This window comes from Ranitomeya variabilis, chromosome 2 (assembly GCF_051348905.1).
Source record: "Ranitomeya variabilis isolate aRanVar5 chromosome 2, aRanVar5.hap1, whole genome shotgun sequence".
NCBI classification, from domain to species: Eukaryota; Metazoa; Chordata; class Amphibia; order Anura; family Dendrobatidae; genus Ranitomeya; species Ranitomeya variabilis.
Window position 1 is genome coordinate 758784221 of NC_135233.1, and position 18381 is coordinate 758802601.

The 18381-nt window shown below is 44.8% G+C and overlaps 1 protein-coding gene across 5 annotated transcripts in view; it reads right to left on the bottom strand.

Moving 5' to 3' along the window:
• The window catches only part of KLHL32 (kelch like family member 32), a 400890-nt gene that overhangs the window by 212992 nt on the left and 169517 nt on the right, over positions 1–18381 (bottom strand). For all 5 annotated transcript variants that reach the window (XM_077289687.1, XM_077289686.1, XM_077289688.1 and 2 more), the window contains one exon: positions 10924–11104. In XM_077289687.1, the coding sequence (XP_077145802.1) occupies positions 10924–11104 (181 nt within the window). The remainder of the gene's footprint in view (positions 1–10923; positions 11105–18381) is intronic.

An 18381-nucleotide genomic window follows, 5' to 3' on the forward strand; every position in this document is an offset into this window, starting at 1 on the left:
AATCAAATAAAAGTGTTTTTTAATAACAAACAAAAAAAACATCAAATAATAATGTTCAGTTATGCACTCAATACTTGGTCGGGAATCCTTTGGCAGAAATGACTGCTTCAATGCGGCGTGGCATGGAGGCAATCAGCCTGTGACACTGCTGAGATGTTATGGAGGCCCAGGATGCTTCAATAGCGGCCTTAAGCTCATCCAGAGTGTTGGGTCTGGCGTCTCTCAACTTTCTCTTCACAATATCCCACAGATTCTCTATGGGGTTCAGGTCAGGAGAGTTGGCAGGCCAATTGAGCACAGTAATACCATGGTCAGTAAACCATTTACCAGTGGTTTTGGCACTGTGAGCAGGTGCCAGGAAGCATGAAGTGCTCCAAAATCTCCTGATAGCTAGCTGCATTGACCCTGCCCTTGATGAAACACAGTGGACCAACACCAGCAGCTGACATGGCACCCCACACCATCACTGACTGGGTACTTGACACTGGACTTCAGGCATTTTGGCATTTCCTTCTCCCCAGTCTTCCTCCAGACTCTGGCACCTTGATTTCCGAATGACATGCAAAATTTGCTTTCATCAGAAAAAAGTACTTGGGACCACTTAGCAACAGTCCAGTGCTGCTTCTCTGTAGCCCAGGTCAGGCGCTTCTGCCGCTGTTTATGGTTCAAAAGTGGCTTTACCTGGGGAATGCAGCACCTGTAGCCCATTTCCTGCACACGCCTGTGCACGGTGGCTCTGGATGTTTCCACACCAGACTCAGTCCACTGCTTCCTCAGGTTCCCCAAGGTCTGGAATCGGTCCTTCTCCACAATCTTCCTCAGGATCCGGTCACCTCTTCTCGTTGTACAGCGTTTTCTGCCACATTGTTTCCTTCCAACAGACTTACCATTGAGGTGCCTTGATACAGCACTCTGGGAACAGCCTATTTGTTGAGAAATTTCTTTCTGGGTCTTACCCTCTTGCTTGAGGGTGTCAATGATGGCCTTCTTGACATCTGTCAGGTCGCTAGTCTTACCCATGATGGGGGTTTTGAGTAATGAACCAGGCAGGGAGTTTTTAAAAGCCTCAGGTATCTTTTGCATGTGTTTAGAGTTAATTAGTTGATTCAGAAGATTAGGGTAATAGGTCGTTTAGAGAACCTTTTCTTGATATGCTAATTTATTGAGACAGGTTTTTTGGGTTATCAGGAGTTGTAGGCCAAAATCATCAGTATTAAAACAATAAAAGACCTGACAAATTTCAGTTGGTGGATAATGAATCTATAATATATGAAAGTTTAATTGTAATCATTACATTATGGTAAATAATGAAATTTAACACTATATGCTAATTTTTTGAGAAGGACCTGTATATGTTTAGTCTCAACGTGTAGCAGGGGTCCGGCCAGATCAGATGGTTCCTCCCTAAGACAATCTAGTAAGGAGTTATGTCTCATCTTAGGTTTTGTAGTTTTCAGCTGCTAGATGTAAAGGGAGGGAGTTAATGTTCAGCTCAGAGGGAAGGAGGTGAGTGATCCAAAAGGCATAAAGGCTTGTGTCAGCCTATGTGGTCTCTGTCTCTGTTATGCATGTAATCCACTTCAAAAAGGGGGTCACGTTTAGTAATGTGCTATGAAAGACCAAGGAAAAATAATAATAATCTATATATATAGCGCCAACATTAGGGTGCCAAAGAAATGCATGGTAAAAATTAAGTAGCAAGCTTTTGAAGGTCTGGACTCCTGATTTTGTTCCTTTTTGGTCATAGATATTTTATAATTTTCTTTTTTTAAGATTAGTTACCATTTACTGGTTGCTCAATGGCACATCATATTGCAGTTTTAAATGTTTGTTTAGTATTTATCGTCATGCATATCCCGCGTTATGTATGGTATGTTATGCTGTTTAATTATATTTACGCTAAAAACTGAACTGACTGCTACACTGCTACTAAGTACTGATACATGCACAATGTACATAATTGTGTAATGCATATTTTACTGTGATAGAATGCTTACTGCCAGGGCCGCCATCAGGGCATTACTGCCCTGACTGGCGTATGGGGCCCGGTGGGCAGAGGGGGCCCGCATCGGGCCCTTTCTCATCTGCCCATCGAGCCCGGGCCCCAGCGGCAGGTTTCTGACGGTACACTGAATCTGCATCTGAGACGCAGGTTCAGTGTCCTCTTTTGCCTTGCGGGCCCATCCAATCGGAGGCTGGCAGCTGACGTCAGTGCACACATCGCCGGCGTATGACGTCATTGTCATTCGCCGGCGAGTCCGCGCTGAAATGCCTGAGATGGACGTCGGCGTTGGACAGCGGCTAGGTAAGAAGAAAGGTGTTTTTTTATTTTTACTGAATGCGGCAAGCGGGGCATGATAAAGACAAGAGGGTAGGATGGGAGACACAGGGGCTTGATGGAGACACGAGGGCAGGAATTAAAACAGCACAGGGGGCAGGTATGAAACAACACGGGGCAAGAATGGAAACAACACTGGGCAGGAATGGAAACATCACAGGGGGCTGGAATGGAAACAACACAGGGGGCAGGAATGGAAACAACACAGGGGGCAGGAATGGAAACAACACAGGGGGCAGGAATGGAAACAACACAGGGAGCAGGAATGGAAACAACACAGGGGGCAGAAATGGAAACAACACAGGGGCAGAATGTGAGACACGGGGTAGGAATGGAAACAACACGGGGCAGGAATGGAAACAACACAGGGGGTAGGAATGGAAACAACACGGGGCAGGAATGGAAACAACACAGGGGGTAGGAATGGAAACAACACAGTGGGTAGGAATGGAAACAACACAGGGGGCAGGAATGGAAACAACACAAGGGGCAGAATTTGAGGCACGGGGCATGAATGGAAACAACACGGGGCAAGAATGGAAAAAACACTAGGGGCAGGAATGGAAACAACACAAGGGCAGAATGTGAGGCATGGGGCAGGAATGGAAACAACACAGGTGGCAGGAATGGAAACAACACAAGGGGCAGGAATGGAAACAACACAGGGGCAGAATGAGAGACACAGGGGGCAGGAATGGAAACAACACATGGGGCAGAATGTGAGGCATGGGGCAGGAATGGAAACAACACAGGGGGTAGGAATGGAAACAACACAGTGGGTAGGAATGGAAACAACACAGGGGGCAGGAATGGAAACAACACAAGGGGCAGAATTTGAGGCACGGGGCATGAATGGAAACAACACGGGGCAAGAATGGAAAAAACACTAGGGGCAGGAATGGAAACAACACAAGGGCAGAATGTGAGGCATGGGGCAGGAATGGAAACAACACAGGTGGCAGGAATGGAAACAACACAAGGGGCAGGAATGGAAACAACACAGGGGCAGAATGAGAGACACAGGGGGCAGGAATGGAAACAACACAGGGGACAGAATGTGAGGCACGGGGCAGGAATCGAAACAACACAGGAGGAAGAATGTGAGACACAGGGGGCAGGAATGGAAACAACACAGGGGCGCAGGAAAGGAAACAACACAAGGGGCAGAATGTGAGACACAGGGGGCAGGAATGGAAACAACACAGGCGGCAGGAATGGAACAACACATGGGGCAGAATGTGAGGCATGGGGCAGGAATGGAAACAACACAGGTGGCAGGAATGGAAACAACACAAGGGGCAGGAATGGAAACAACACAGGGGCAGAATGAGAGACACAGGGGGCAGGAATGGAAACAACACAGGGGACAGAATGTGAGGCACGGGGCAGGAATCGAAACAACACAGGAGGAAGAATGTGAGACACAGGGGGCAGGAATGGAAACAACACAGGGGCGCAGGAAAGGAAACAACACAAGGGGCAGAATGTGAGACACAGGGGGCAGGAATGGAAACAACACAGGCGGCAGGAATGGAAGCAACACAGGTGTCAGGAATGGAAACAACACATGGGGCAGGAATGGAAACAACACAGGGTGCAGAATGCGAGGCACTGGGCAGGAATGGAAACAACACAGGAGGCAGAATGTGAGACACAGGGGGCAGAAATGGAAATAACACAGGGGGCAGAATGCGAGGCACGGGGCAGGAATGGAAACAACACAGGAGGCAGAATGTGAGACACGGGGCAGAAATGGAAATAACACAGGAGCAGGAATGGAAACAAAACAAGGGGCAGAATGGGAGACACAGGGGCCAGGAATGGAAACATCACAGGGGGCAGAATGTGAGACGGGGCAGAATGTGAGACACAGGGGCAGGAATGGAAACACAGGGGGCAGGAATAGAAACAACACAGGGGCAGGAATGAAAACAACACAAGGGGCAGAATGTGGGACACAGGGGACAGGAATGGAAACAACACAGGGGGCAGGAATGGAAACAACACAATCGGCAGGAATGGAAACAACACAAGGGGTAGGAATGGAAACAACACAGGGGGCAGGAATGGAAACAACACAGGAGGCAGGAATGGAAACAACACAGGGGGCATAATGTGTGACATGGGCAGAATGTGTGACACAGGGGGTAGAATGTGAGACAAGGGGCAGAATGTGAGACACGGGGGTAGAATGTGAGACACGGGGGCAGAATGTGAGACACGGGCAGGATGCGAGACACGGGGCAGAATGAGAGATGGGGCAGGATGTGAGGCGGGGCCGAATGTGAGACACAGGAGGCAAGATGGGAGACACGGGGCCGGCTAGGAGACACAGGGCAGGATGGAGACAAATGGGGCAGTAATATGGAGCAGGAAGGAGACAGATGTGGCACGAATATGGGGAAGGATGGAGACAGATGGGGCAGGATGGAGACAGATGGGGCAGAATCATGGTGCAAGATGGAGACACATGGTACATGATCATGGGGCAGGATGGATACGATGGAGACAGATGGGGCGGCAGGATCATGGGACAGATGGGGCGGCAGGATCATGGGACAGATGGGTCAGGATCATGGGACAGATGGGTCAGTATCATGGGGCAGGATGGGGAGATCATATGGGGGCAGAATGGATACTCATGAGGGCAGGATGTGAGAACATATTGCTGGAGCCAGGAATGAGATACACGGGGCCAGGATGAGGAATATTATTAACATACTGGCTAATTAAGGGATATTATTACTGCAGTGATGTATTTATTTTACTTTTTGAGGATACTGTTTTAAATGGGGGGGTGGTCCTGTTACTGTGCAGAGCGACACTATGTCGGTTTTTTTTCTTCATCTGGTGTAGTGTAGAAGTTGGGAAAAAATTAAGCAATGTGTTCTGCAAGCAGAGCTCTAGATAACTGTGTTATTTCCTGCAGAGAAAAGTCCTGGCTGGAAGACGTGATGGTGGTCTGTGCTGGATGAAGATGGAAAGCGAGGCTGAAGGACTTCATCTAGAGACGTCACTGGTGAGTCAGTGTGTTACCTGTACACAGACACTACATACTAAGTACAGATCTCCTGTGTATAATGACACTTATGGTGCAGTATTCAGTCACTATGTGGTGGTAATATGTAATCTGGACATGGTGTGGTGGCATTTGTCCCTTGTATGTGCTATTATTTGGTCACTGTGGTGGTAATATGTGATCTGAACATGGTGTGGCGGTATTTGTTCCTTGTATTTGGTATTATAGGTGACTATGTGGTGGTAATATGGTGTGTGTCTGGTCATGGTGCGGTGGTATTTGTCCCTTGTATGTGATATTATTGGTCATTTTAAAAATTGAAAAATAAATAAAAATATACTGAAATTGTATTGCATATTTTAACAAATTTTTAATAGGTTAGCGTAGAGTAGGGCCCGGCCAAAAGAGTCTACCTTGTCGTGGTGGCAGATTAGAAAAATCTTTTGGCCAAAACAAAAGCTGCTGGCTATATGTGTGATCTGGTGATGGGAACTGTTAACGTGTGATTGGTGTGAAGTGGAGTTTTTCCAAGAGAAAGCGGTGGGACTTTGAACAGTTCAAGGGGTGGAGGCGGAGCTGGGGTGGAGCCTAGGTGGAGTCTTAATTGGGCCCTGAAAATTGTGCTAGCATGGGGCCCCGAAATTCCTAGTGGCAGCCCTGCTTATTGCCATTCTATGCTTTTTGAATTATAAATTGTATATCCAGCTAAAGATATGACAAACTGAGTGGTTATTGTGTGTACAATATTGTGGAAAATGAGAAACATGGAATAATTCACATGCTTTGAGCAAGTGGTAAATCTAAATTTAATGTCAACATATTTTACATGATGAATCCTTATGCCAAAAGGAACAAATTTGAGGGGTAAGACTTACCAATTTGCAGAGTTCAGTTTTCCTTGGCACTCTAGCCAACATATTCCTCAGCGCTTTACAGTTTTTGCACACATTATCATTGCTGTCCCCAATGGGGCTCACAATCTAAATTCCCTATCAGTATGTCTTTAGAATGTGGAAGAAAACCCACGGAAACAAGGGGAGAACATATAAACTCCTTGCAGATGTTGTCCTTGGTGGGATTTAAACCCAGGACTCCAGCACTGCAAGGCTGCAGTGCTAACCACTGAGAAACTGTGCTGCCCTAGGAACCAGCTGGCAGCCCATGTCCCCTGTGGCCCAGCGTACACATGGTCAAACATCAACCCTGTAATTGACATGATCTATCTGCTGACATCTTTTGTCCTACCACTATCTGTATTTGCATATCTGACCATTGTATATGTATAACCATTGTGTATATAGTGTATCGTCTAGTGTGCCCTTAAGGCAATTAAATATATAATTTAACCTTTGGCTGCTCTTTTATCTCGATCCATGAACCCACACGTCCGTATTCTCAGCATAACTTTCCATGCTACCGGGGCTGGTTTCTAGCCAGATTTTATCTCGTTAACGGACTGGGCTTATATCCAACAAGGAACTGATGGCAGTCCTACCGGACAGCGGGCAGACCAGGTGCTGTTTCACTGGTGCTAGTGAAAGGGGCCTCTCAACCTGTCAGGGTTATGAGCAAGCGTGGTGCACGTCAGTGACTGCATGGGCCACATCCTCTCACTCCCCATGCCTAACTTGACCCGTGTGGACAAGGGGTGTCTGTGCAAAACTGTACCAAGCTGACCTTATGTGTCCCCACGGAGTGTGGAATATCACTTTGGTGAACGTAGGGAGACCACATTACATGATCTGTCTGACATAAAATTGACGTCAGGCGGGGTGGCAAGGTGCGGTTTCATCAGAAGTAGTGGCAACGGTGCGATTCTGTGTTTTTTCTCTGGTGCCATACTTCACAAGTGGTAACAGGGGTGGAATTCTGCGTGATCTCTCTGGTGCCATCCTTCACATGTGGTAATGCTGTAATCACACTGACCCTAAGAATAAAGCTGCCTTATCACTTTACCACCCGGTGAACCACATTAACCCCTTTTGAGACAAAGCATGTTTTCACCTTAATGACAGGGCCAAGTTTTACAATTCTGACCACTGTGAGGTCGCGGCAATCGCAGCGCCGTACTAGTACTGCTCTGGGCACAAATGCACCTCCCGCAGAGCAGTAATAGTATGGAGCATGTCACGAAGGGGTTAAAAAAACATTCTGACTTTGAAAAATCAGAATAGAAAGCGTTCCAGAGTCATTGGAATTGGGAGACGAGATCTCGGGACGAGATCTCGTTGCCAAGATCTCAATCTGAGCATGCGCCGCCTTCGGCAGCCATTTTCCTGGAGGCCACCGCATCGCAGCAATGGATGGTGCGGGGGGCCTCCAGGCTTTCACAAAATGCCGGCGGACCCCCCGCACCACAGAGCACCACCACCGAACCTGCCGTACAGGGTGCAGCAGCCTGGGAAGGGAGTGTGATCATCGCCCTGCAGCGTCGGACCGGGACCGTTGCAGAATCGCCCAACCCCTGCTGCCACCACAGTATTTGTAAGTATATTCCGACTATAAGACGCACCCAATTTTCCCCAAAAATGTTTGGGGAAAAAAGTGTGTCTTATAGTCCAAAAAATACAGTAAATTTCTGAATTACAGGATTTACACCTTAACCTCCAGCAGAAGTTTCCCCATAATGAGGCAGATAGAGATACTGTGGACACCGTTTGGCCTATGATCTAGCGGTGTCCTTAATTTTAGGCGTGCACAAAAGCACGGTCAACAACAGTTTTGTGCTCCTTTGAAAAGAAGGACATCATTGAACAGAGTCCAGATGGAGTTCAGAGTAACTCTGCTACCTATAGCAATATTATAGTAAAAATTACTAACAGAAAATTGTATCATATTAAAATGTATTAAATAATGCAAATAGTATATGTAGTAGAATGCCGTCATTGGTCGACGCACATTCATCCAGCAGGACCTGCATGTAATGTTACTTTAGTCTGAGGTAACTTATGATGATATCCATTATTATGACGTATTTATATTGTTATCACATTGATAACTCTTGGAGCATTAGTTACCCTGTTGTGCAGACCTAAGCTGTGCCATTGTGCATTTAATCATATACAATCATTACTGTGGTATCTGACAATTGCATATTTCTTGGATGTGTGTCCCTGCTTTTTACATGTGTGTATATCTATTCCCTTCCTCCACTCCTGTTTTTTCTCAATAAAAAATTTGCAATCTGACTATCATTAGGCACATTTGATTATCGTTTCTTCTTCGTTGGCGCATGCATGCCTCATTATAGTAAATGAATCCCTCAGGAGTTTCATCTGTATCACGTCACTCGAAGATCTAGATGGAAAACCCAATGTAAGATGCTCAGCGTAGAGCGCTGGACAAATGTGATCCAAAATTTTACGTCAAATGTTTCCAATAAAAGCTTCAACTCAATACACAAAAAAAAGTAAGTCTCCACTGAGATCTGTCATCAGTCAATGGAAATATAAGGGGATTAATGGTAGCACAAAGGCTCTGGAAAAGCACTATGGCTCTTTGCCCTCAAAAGAAATCCAGTAAATTATGCGCTCCAAAATCCAAAGCCCTCCATCCTTCTGAGCCCCATAATGTGCCTAAACCACATTTAGCATCTACATGTTCGGCATTTCTGTAGCGATGAGAGCTCACTTAATTTATAGGTGCATGTCTGCAGAAGCACGGGCTGGTCACCATGTATGGGTACCACAACTTATGACCACTGCAATGTACTGGGCACTATAACATACTTGGCATTGTAATGTACAGGTGCTACAATGGCAAATTTGCAATTTTCACTCAGCAACATTTACTGCTGCTTGTTCCTGGCAAATACCAATTTTCAGAGGGATGTAATTTCAAAAATGCTGTCACTTGAGAGGGGACTCTGCCCTTCTGGCACTTAGGGGCACGTTATATGAAATCTGCAAACTATTCTATGATAATTTGTTCTCCAGGAGTCAAAAAGCGTACCCTTCCTCCCGAGTCTTGCTGTGTGGCTAAGCAGTACTGTAGAGCTATATATGGGGTATTGTCTCATTCTGCAGAAATTGCGTGACAAATTTTGGTGCCATTTTAACCAATTTCCCTGTGAAAAAATTGGAAAATCTGGGGTTAAAACAACATTTTTGTGGTTAGAATGTAATTATTTTTTCTTCACAGTCCAATGGTATAAAATTATGTGAGGTATATGTGATCACTGCACCCCTAGATGAATTAATTGAGAGGTGTAGTTTGTAAAATGAAGTCAATTATGTGGGGTTCTGTTGTTCTGGCATCTCAGGGGCTCTGCCAATCTGACATGGCACCCTCAAACCAGTGCAGCAAAATCTGCAGTACAATATAGTGCTCTTTCCCATCTGAGCTTTGCACTGTGCCTCAAAAGTAGTTTTCGACCACATATGAAGTATGCAGAAATTGCATAACAAATTACATAGATAATTTTTTCCTATTATCCCTTCTGAAAATTGAAAACTTGGGGCGAAAGTAACATTTTAGTGGAAAAAATGGTAATTTTCCATTGACTCAGCACAATGCTATACAATTCCAAGAAGAGTTAAAAATGCTCACTACACTCCTAGATGAATTCCTCAAGAGGTGTAGTTTCCAAAATGGGGTCACTTAGAGGGGTTTCTGCTGTTTTGGCATGTCAGAAGTTCTTCAAGTGTGACCTGGCATCCGCAATCTGTTCCAGCCAAAATTGCTCTCCAGAATTCAATTGGAGCTTCATCCCTCACGAGTCCTGCCGTGCCCCCAAACAGTTGTTTTCCACCACATATAGGGTATCGATGTACTCAGGAGAAATTGCACGGTCGATTTCTTTTCCTGTTACTCTTGTGTAAAGGAAAAATTTGGAGCTAAAGCTAAATTTTTGCGGGAAAAATTTATTTTTTAATTTTCATGGCCCAAAATTGTAAAATTCTGGGGTGTAGTTTCCAAAATGTGAGGATTCACAAGTCTGCAGTAACATTAGTTGTATCTTTAGGCGAGCCAATCCCTTTAGCGAATGGGCATGTTGGAATAAGATACGTCTAATTCACTAAAAGGCACACGCCACATCTTATAAGTGCTGTGTGCTTCACCAGAGACGTATTCCAGCCGATTACAGGAATAAATTTCTAGCAACAGTTATGAAGGAAGCATAGCTTTCCAGGAATTAGAAGAGCAAGTGCAGCCACGCTCCAGTCCGCCCGTTCTTTCCCCATTTTGGGAAAGCTTATCAGAACTGTCGTGAAAACACCTAAAGTTATAAACTTTTTACACAGCTTCCAAATTGTGCACACATTTTGTGCCTCATTTGTTTTACGCTGGAAAATTGGCAAAAGCACATTATTTTTTGCAAATCAACTCAGTCTTTTAAAAGGTATTCTTAACTAATACATTTATAACATAGCCATAAATGCACCCAACTCACCAGGCGAAACATGGATGAGAGTACCCTCATCCTTGTAAATCCCAGATCCATATGAGCAGCCATGACTTACGGCATATCTTGTAGATGTCCGAGTTGGCATACGTCTTTAATGGTTGTCAACTTTGACACAATAAAATAGGTAACCTAAAAAAATACATGCTTCTCAAGACTTACCCGAAAGTAATCACTGCAGGCTGCCAACACGGCCTTATGGGCATGGAATTTCTGCTCTTCAGCAACAAGAGTGACATCACACAGTATACCGTCATTCCTCTGCTGATTTAATGCAGACAGAACAGCATCTTTGTGTGACATGGACTGGCAGTGCCTCTGACCTGTTAGCATTTCTTGAATACTGTGGAGAAAAATGTAGGAATACCATCAAAAAGTTTTCTTCAAAATAAACTGTTATTCAAAAATGTAATTATACAAAGGAGCGTAACTTGAAATAGAAATGCATTTTATTTGGAGTAGCTCCATTATTTCCATTACATTTATGTCTAAACAATTGAATATCGTTTTATTTAAAGGGAAACTGTAAGCAGGTTTTTGCTCTGTAATCTGAGGACAGCATGAGGTAGGGGTTAAAACACTGAATTCAGCTAAGTGTCATTTATCAGGCTGTGTGATATTGTTTACGTGCAATGAAGATTTTATCAGTAGGACATTATCATTGCCCTGACTAGCTGCCTAGTTCCAAGTCCTATGGCTTCACACCTCCTCCTCTGAAGCAGCTCACTGTCAGTACACAATGTAGTGTATGTCACACCCGAGTAGTAGGGCCAGGAGGCCTATTAGGCCCAGACGTAGGCACCGAGCGGCAATATGGCTATTCTGCAATGTTCTGCATTTTGGGGTGCTCCTACCTGGTTTCCCCAAGCCCCCATTCTCCTTCCCAGGATACATCTAGAGGATTTAGAGGTAGGTAGGTAGGTAGGTCGTAAGAAGGCAGACCACACCTTCGAAAGAACAGTTCAAACAGTTTACTGGATAACAGATCAATGATTCACAGCAAATTCTCTCTGGTCACCATAGTGACAAGAATATAGAGGATGTTGATCAGACATCTTCCAATACAGTTCCTTCCCAACACTTACATTTAATCTGACAGAATTACAACAGGCAATAATGTACATCAAAGCATGAATTATTCCACAGGCTCCAATGAATACATAAGCATTTGTAATGGCCCCTTATGGGTCATTACAATACCCCCTTGAAGAACCAAGCCGCCTCCATGGCTTGTTTAAGAGGTCATTATCCTGTAACCACCCAGGTGTGTGGTGATGTTCACCTGAAAAGAATGCATTTGTCCTATCGAAGTGCAACGTTAGGGTATTCCGGTTACTAGAGTTCTAGAACCTCAGTTGAGTTCACAAGGCTACTCTTCATTCTACATGTAGCTCCCATGTATTCTAAGTGCCACAGACTCATACCCAGTTCCCTGACTAGGCTCTGGCTAAGGTGTATTTTACTTCCTACTAATACTAGTGTCCTATGGCAAAGACTAGTCTACCAGACTCCTCATGTATTTGAGCTTTTAAGAACACAAGGCATGTATATCTCAACCACTTAAACAACAATGCACCAATTTACCTTTAGAAGGGTGTCATGATACAGTTATCCTCTCAAGCCCATCAAGGCCTGTAATTACTCTGAATGCATTATTACCTTGATACCTTCTAGTGTATATTTGAACCTGCTTGTGACCTGTGTAGGTCTCACTGGTGCACAACACATATTACCGAAGATACAGCATCAGCTGGCTCCAGCTCTATATAAGGAGACCTCTGGTTAAGAGTATATGCAACACAAGTACATTTCATAGGATTCTAGTTAAATAAAACCATTACACGTCGGTCCTCAGAGGCAGGGCCTTTCTATGGGAGTAGCTGTGGGAGTAGCTCTCTGGAACACTTGAGACATTCAGCAGTTTCTTATTCATTAGGACCTGCAAAGCCTATTTGTTCTACCAAACCGATAGTTAGCAAAGAGTCCATATTTTTAAGTGCAATAAGTCCCATCTTTCAGGGCAATGAGTTTTTGAACAGAATACAAAATTGAGAATATTTGGTACACATGAATTGGCCAATTTATGCCCTAAGTATTTTCGATTTTTCATATTTTCTAGTGCAAAAATGCAATTAAAATTTTAAATATTTCATTTATACATGCTACAGCGCTACAGAGTGCTACTCTTTTGTTGGTTATATATGGAGATGGCCACTCTTAGCAAGCACCTGTTCACATCTGATTTCTGTTTGGAAGGGACAGTCAGTCTTTTGATATTTGTACCCATCTGCTATCTAGCTTACTGGTAGGGTGATTGTTCTTTAGCCACACTTGATCCCCTGACTACAAGGGCTCAGCACTGGCATGGAAGTCAAAGTTTTGCTTCTGTCTTTGTTGAGCCTTTTTAATTCCCGAGTCCACAATTCCTCTGGCATCTTCCAAGGGTCTCTGGTTCACTTTGCCCAATTAGATATCCAGAGCAACATCAGCAGACAAGAGTCTATGCTTCCTGAACATCAGATAATAACTGGTGGAACACTGCATGGTATTATTGTAGAGATTCAACAGTTACAGGCTGTTTGCTTGTGAAGTGGTACCGCCTTGAGCATGCTGATTAGGGTTTGGTTCTTCTTCTTACACAGACCATTTCCCTGCAGATGATAGGCCTAGTTCTCAGCTTCTTGCAATTATATAGTGCACACAGCTCCTGAAAAAACTGAGACTTGAAGACAACCTTTGATCGCTGAGAATATTTCTAGGGCTCTCATAGGGTAGCATGAAACTTTTCCAAAAGGCGACAGAGGAGGTCTTGGCGGTAAGGTCTCGCATGGGGACAGCCACCACGAACTTCGTGTAGTGGTCAATGACCGTCATAGCATATGTATACCCAAAGCGACTGGGCTCCAGTTTGACATGATCAATGCCTACAAATTCCAAGGGGCTCTTGCTTACGATGGGGTGAAGAGGTGCACGCCGATTACGACTTTCACCCCTGGCCAGTGCACAGGTGGGGCACTCTAGACACCAAGCTTCGATGATAGCTCTCATGTTTATCCAGTAGAACCGTCGCCTTATGATGACCTTTGTTTTCTGGATCCCACAGTGTCCAGACTGGTTGTGATACATGTACAGAACCATTTTAGAATCCCTTCTGGGAACCACCACTCAGAAAAATCTCTCATGAGAGACTGGATCCAAGGTTCTTCAATGTAATAGACCCTGCTGGAGCATGAACCGCTTTCTCTGTCTCAGCTCTGCATCAGTTTTCTTCCTCTGGTCTCTTTCTGGCACCAGCCCACTGGAAAAGTTATCCAATAGTTCTCCAATGACTCTGCTTTTGGCCTGGAGATTCTGCTAGAGCTCCATTTCAATGGGAGGCAGAAGATTGTCTAGGTGGGAGGCACTAATAGGACTAGGAATCTGCTCTCTGGTATGCAGGGCCTCTTGCCGAGTGAACTGGGTATGAAAACCAGGGATATCCACATCTTCCTACTGATCGTCTTGGGATTTTAGTTCCATCAGTGCAGGCAGCCTGGGCAAAGCATGAGCATTATCATTGGCCTGGCCATCTTATAGTAAAGCTGAAATTGTCCAATTGAAAGGCCTATTACTGCTCCAGAACTCCCAGACGTGCTTATTTTAGATACTCTCAAGCCTTCTTCGCTGGCATCCAAGTATAGGTTAAAGGGTAAACTGTAATCTGGAAATCCCAGCACCGGTGGCTGAGTAGCTTTTCTTTCAGTAACTTGAATGTGTCTTTTCTTTCTGCAGTCCAATCCACCGCGAGTCTGGCCTTCTGTAAGCCTTTAGGCTGCCCCTTTAGAAGTGCTTAGAGGAGACCCGCTATCTGGGCAAATTTTGGGATGAATCTCCAATAGTAACTAGCAAGACCAAGGAATCTCTTCACTTCACTGACTGTGGTAGGAGCAGACCAGTCTCTCACTGCAGTCTTGTCCAACACACCTTCTATGAATTATTCTTGAAGAGTCTGATCTTGATCCTCAACTTCTTGAGGGTCCACATGAATGCAGTGACAGTGCAAAGTCTCTGAGGGACTCTTGTAGTTTTTTGCTCTTTCTGAAAAAATGCTTCTTCAGCACTGAAGCGATCCTTGTTTCAAAAGTAACTTTCAGTATTTCCAGGATTTGACTTACAGTTTCTCGTTCAGGCAGATGCCAGGATTAAGGGTACTGTCTCACAGTGGCACTTTGGTCGCTACGACGGCACGATCCGTGACGTTCCAGCGATATCCATACGATATCGCACTGTCTGACACGCTACTGCGATCAGGGACCCCGCTGAGAATCGTACGTCGTAGCAGATCGTTTGAAACTTTCTTTCGTCGTCAAGTGTCCTGCTGTGGCGGCATGATCGCATCGTGTAACAAAGGTTGAATACGATGTGCGCACAGTAACCAACGGCTTCTACATCGCAAATACGTCATGAAATTATCGCTCCAGCGTCGTGCATTGCGAAGTGTGACTGCTGTCTACGACGCTGGAGCGATATTGGAGCGACGCTGGAGCGTCACGGATCGTGCCGTCGTAGCGACCAAAGTGCCACTGTGAGATGGTACCCTTAAACTCATTGAGTGCTGCTCCCTGTAGCAAGCCAATTAAGCACTTTCTGCTCTTTGGTGACAGGGTACAATTTTAAAGCATTCTCTCTCTGGATTCTCTGAATGTGTGAGACGCTCCTTCATAGTGGGGAAACCAGGGAGTCCTTAAGCAATTTGGCATGGTCAGAGGTAGGATACAGCTGGTTGCTGTGGCTGGTGAGGATGAACTAGCATTCACTCGGGTACTAAGTATAGTTCTCCGTGCTGTGGTACTTGGGTTGCTAATGAGTTCTCTCGCTCCATGGTGTAGCTATCTTCACTGCCAGACATTGCTCTCGATATCATGCACCAGACCAGATTTGTCAATTAGAAATTTTGGGAGGAGATGCAATGGGCAACAGCCAGGAAATGGAAGGCTGGACTGGGTAAAGGCAGGACTGGGTAAATTCAGCCCAAGGTGAACATAAGGCGCTGAAGCAAAGATCCTGTTCATGATACCAAAAATTAAAGATGTAGTGAATGTCACACTCGAGTAGGAGGGCTAGGAGGCACTACAAGGCCCAGATGTAGGTGCTGAGCGGTATGGCTATTCTGCTGCGTTGTGCAGTTTGGGGTGTCATGGTGCTCCTACCCAGTTCTTGAAGCTCCCAGACCCGTTCCCAGGATACATCTAGATCACATATGCCAAACTCTGTCACCCGGGCCAAATTCAACCAGCATGGTGAGTATATTTGGCCTATCATGCCGGGCGGTTCCCCACAGTATATCTGGCCAGCAATGCCAGGCGGGTTCCCCTGCCCGACATCACACTTTCACCTGGTATCCCACTTTCAACTATATCGGCATCATAGATGACTAGATGATGTCATTACAATGCATCTGCTTTACCAAGATGTGCACAGGATCTGAAGACACCATGAATACACCGAAGCAGCGGGGGAAAGACAGAGGTGAGTTGTTTTTTTATTTATTTTTTAATGTGGGCTCCATTATACTATATGGATAACTATGTGAGGCAATTGTACTGTATGGAGCACTATGTGATGTCATTATACTGTATAGAGCACTACATGAGGTCATTATACTCTATGGAGCACTATGTGGGGCATTATACTGTGTAGAGCACTATGTGAGGACATTATACTGTATGGAGTACTAAGTGTACTGTACTGTATAGAGCACCTTGTGGGGCCATTTATCACGAGGGTGTCACGTCCCCTGGAAGTCCTGGAGCTAGACAGTCAAGTCGGGTAATGAAACGCAGACTAATTGTTATATTTGATGAAGGTAAAACTTCTTCAACTGTAGACATGTTTTTAGTAAATATCACAGATGGCCCTACTTCTAGATCACATTTGTCAAACTCTGGCACCCAGGCCAAATCCAGCCAGCATAGCGAGTATATTTTGCTTATCATGCCGGGCGTTTCCCCAGAGTATATTTGGCCAGCAATGCCAGGCGGGTTCCCCCGCCTGACATCATACTTTCACCTGGTATCGCACTTTCAACTATATCAGCATCCTAGATGACATCATTACAATGCCTCAGCTGTACCAAACAGTGCAGAGGATCTGAAGACACCATGAAGACACCAGAGCAGAGGAGGAAAAGACAGAAGTGAACAGTTATTTATTTTTAATGTGGGCCCCATTATACTGTATGGAGCACTATGTGAGGCCATTATACTGTATGGATAACTATGTGGGACCATTAAACTGTATGGAGCACTATGTGGAGCCATTATACTGTATGGAGCACTACATTAGGCCATTATACTGTATGGGGCACTATGTGGAGCCATCATACTGTATGGATAACTACGTCAGGCCACTGTACTGTATGTAGCACTATTTGATGCCATTATACTGTATAGAGCACTAAATGAGGCCATTGTACTCTACGGAACACTATTTGGGGCCATTATATTGCATGGAGCACTATGTGAGGGCATTATACTGTATGGGGCACTATGTGACGCCATTATACTGTATAGGTCACCTTGTGGGGCCATTTATAAGGAGGTTGTCACGTGCCCCTGGAAGTCCTGGAGTTAGACAGTCACGTCGAATCGCAGGCCAATTGTTATATTTGATGAAGGTAAAACTTCTTCAACCGTAGACTTTTTTTAATAAGTATCACAGTTGGCCCGCGACTTTGTCCAAGGTTTTAATTTTGGCCCTCTGTGCATTTGAGTTTGACATCCCTGATATAGATGATTAAGAGGTAGGTAGGAAGAAGGCAGACAAAACATTGGAATGAACAGTTCAAACGGTTTACTGGATAACAAACTAACAGATCAATGATTCACAGCGTCTTTGGCATTTAGCCTCAACACTGGATTTCCATACATCTTCTTACTGGATGTCAATTAAACTGATACTCTAATATGCAAACCTATAACTGAGGTTTGGCCTTGCTGCGATGGCCTCTGTAACTTTAGGACCTTTAGGATCATACCCTCAGTCTCTTGAGCTACTTACTATAGTGGGCAGGATGCTGAGTGCCACTCGCCAGTGTCCAGACCTGTCTGGGTTTTGTATTTAGTTTCCCTGCATAATACAGGTATCTGTCTTTATATTTCTTGTGTTGTCGGCTCTTGGTTGCCAGGGCTCTGAAAAGACTGTCTGGCAAGGTACTAAATCCTAGCAGTCCTTGTAACCTACTCTTCACCTCTACGCAGACAGGACTCTCTTAAACTGCCAACTCTCTTAGTGACCAGACTATAGAGGATCTTGATCAGACATCCTCTAATGCATCATTGCAAATGTATATGGAGAGCCCTGTGTGGTCGGGGGAAGCTTTCTGAGCTGTGCTAGTTGCTGTATCTAAGAACTCTGTGTCACAAATGCTGCACCTAGTAAACTAAGTGATACATTATTGGAATCAGCATCTATTTTCCTACATTATGCTGTTGTCAGTTGAGGTAGCAAAAACCTGGTGACAGATTTTCTTTAAACACAATTTTATGAGTCCTTCCATTTTTATTTAAATTAAAGAAATCTGCCAGCAGGATTTCATCCCAAATCTATTTGTACGTGTATGTAGCTTTTTCAAAGACAAGT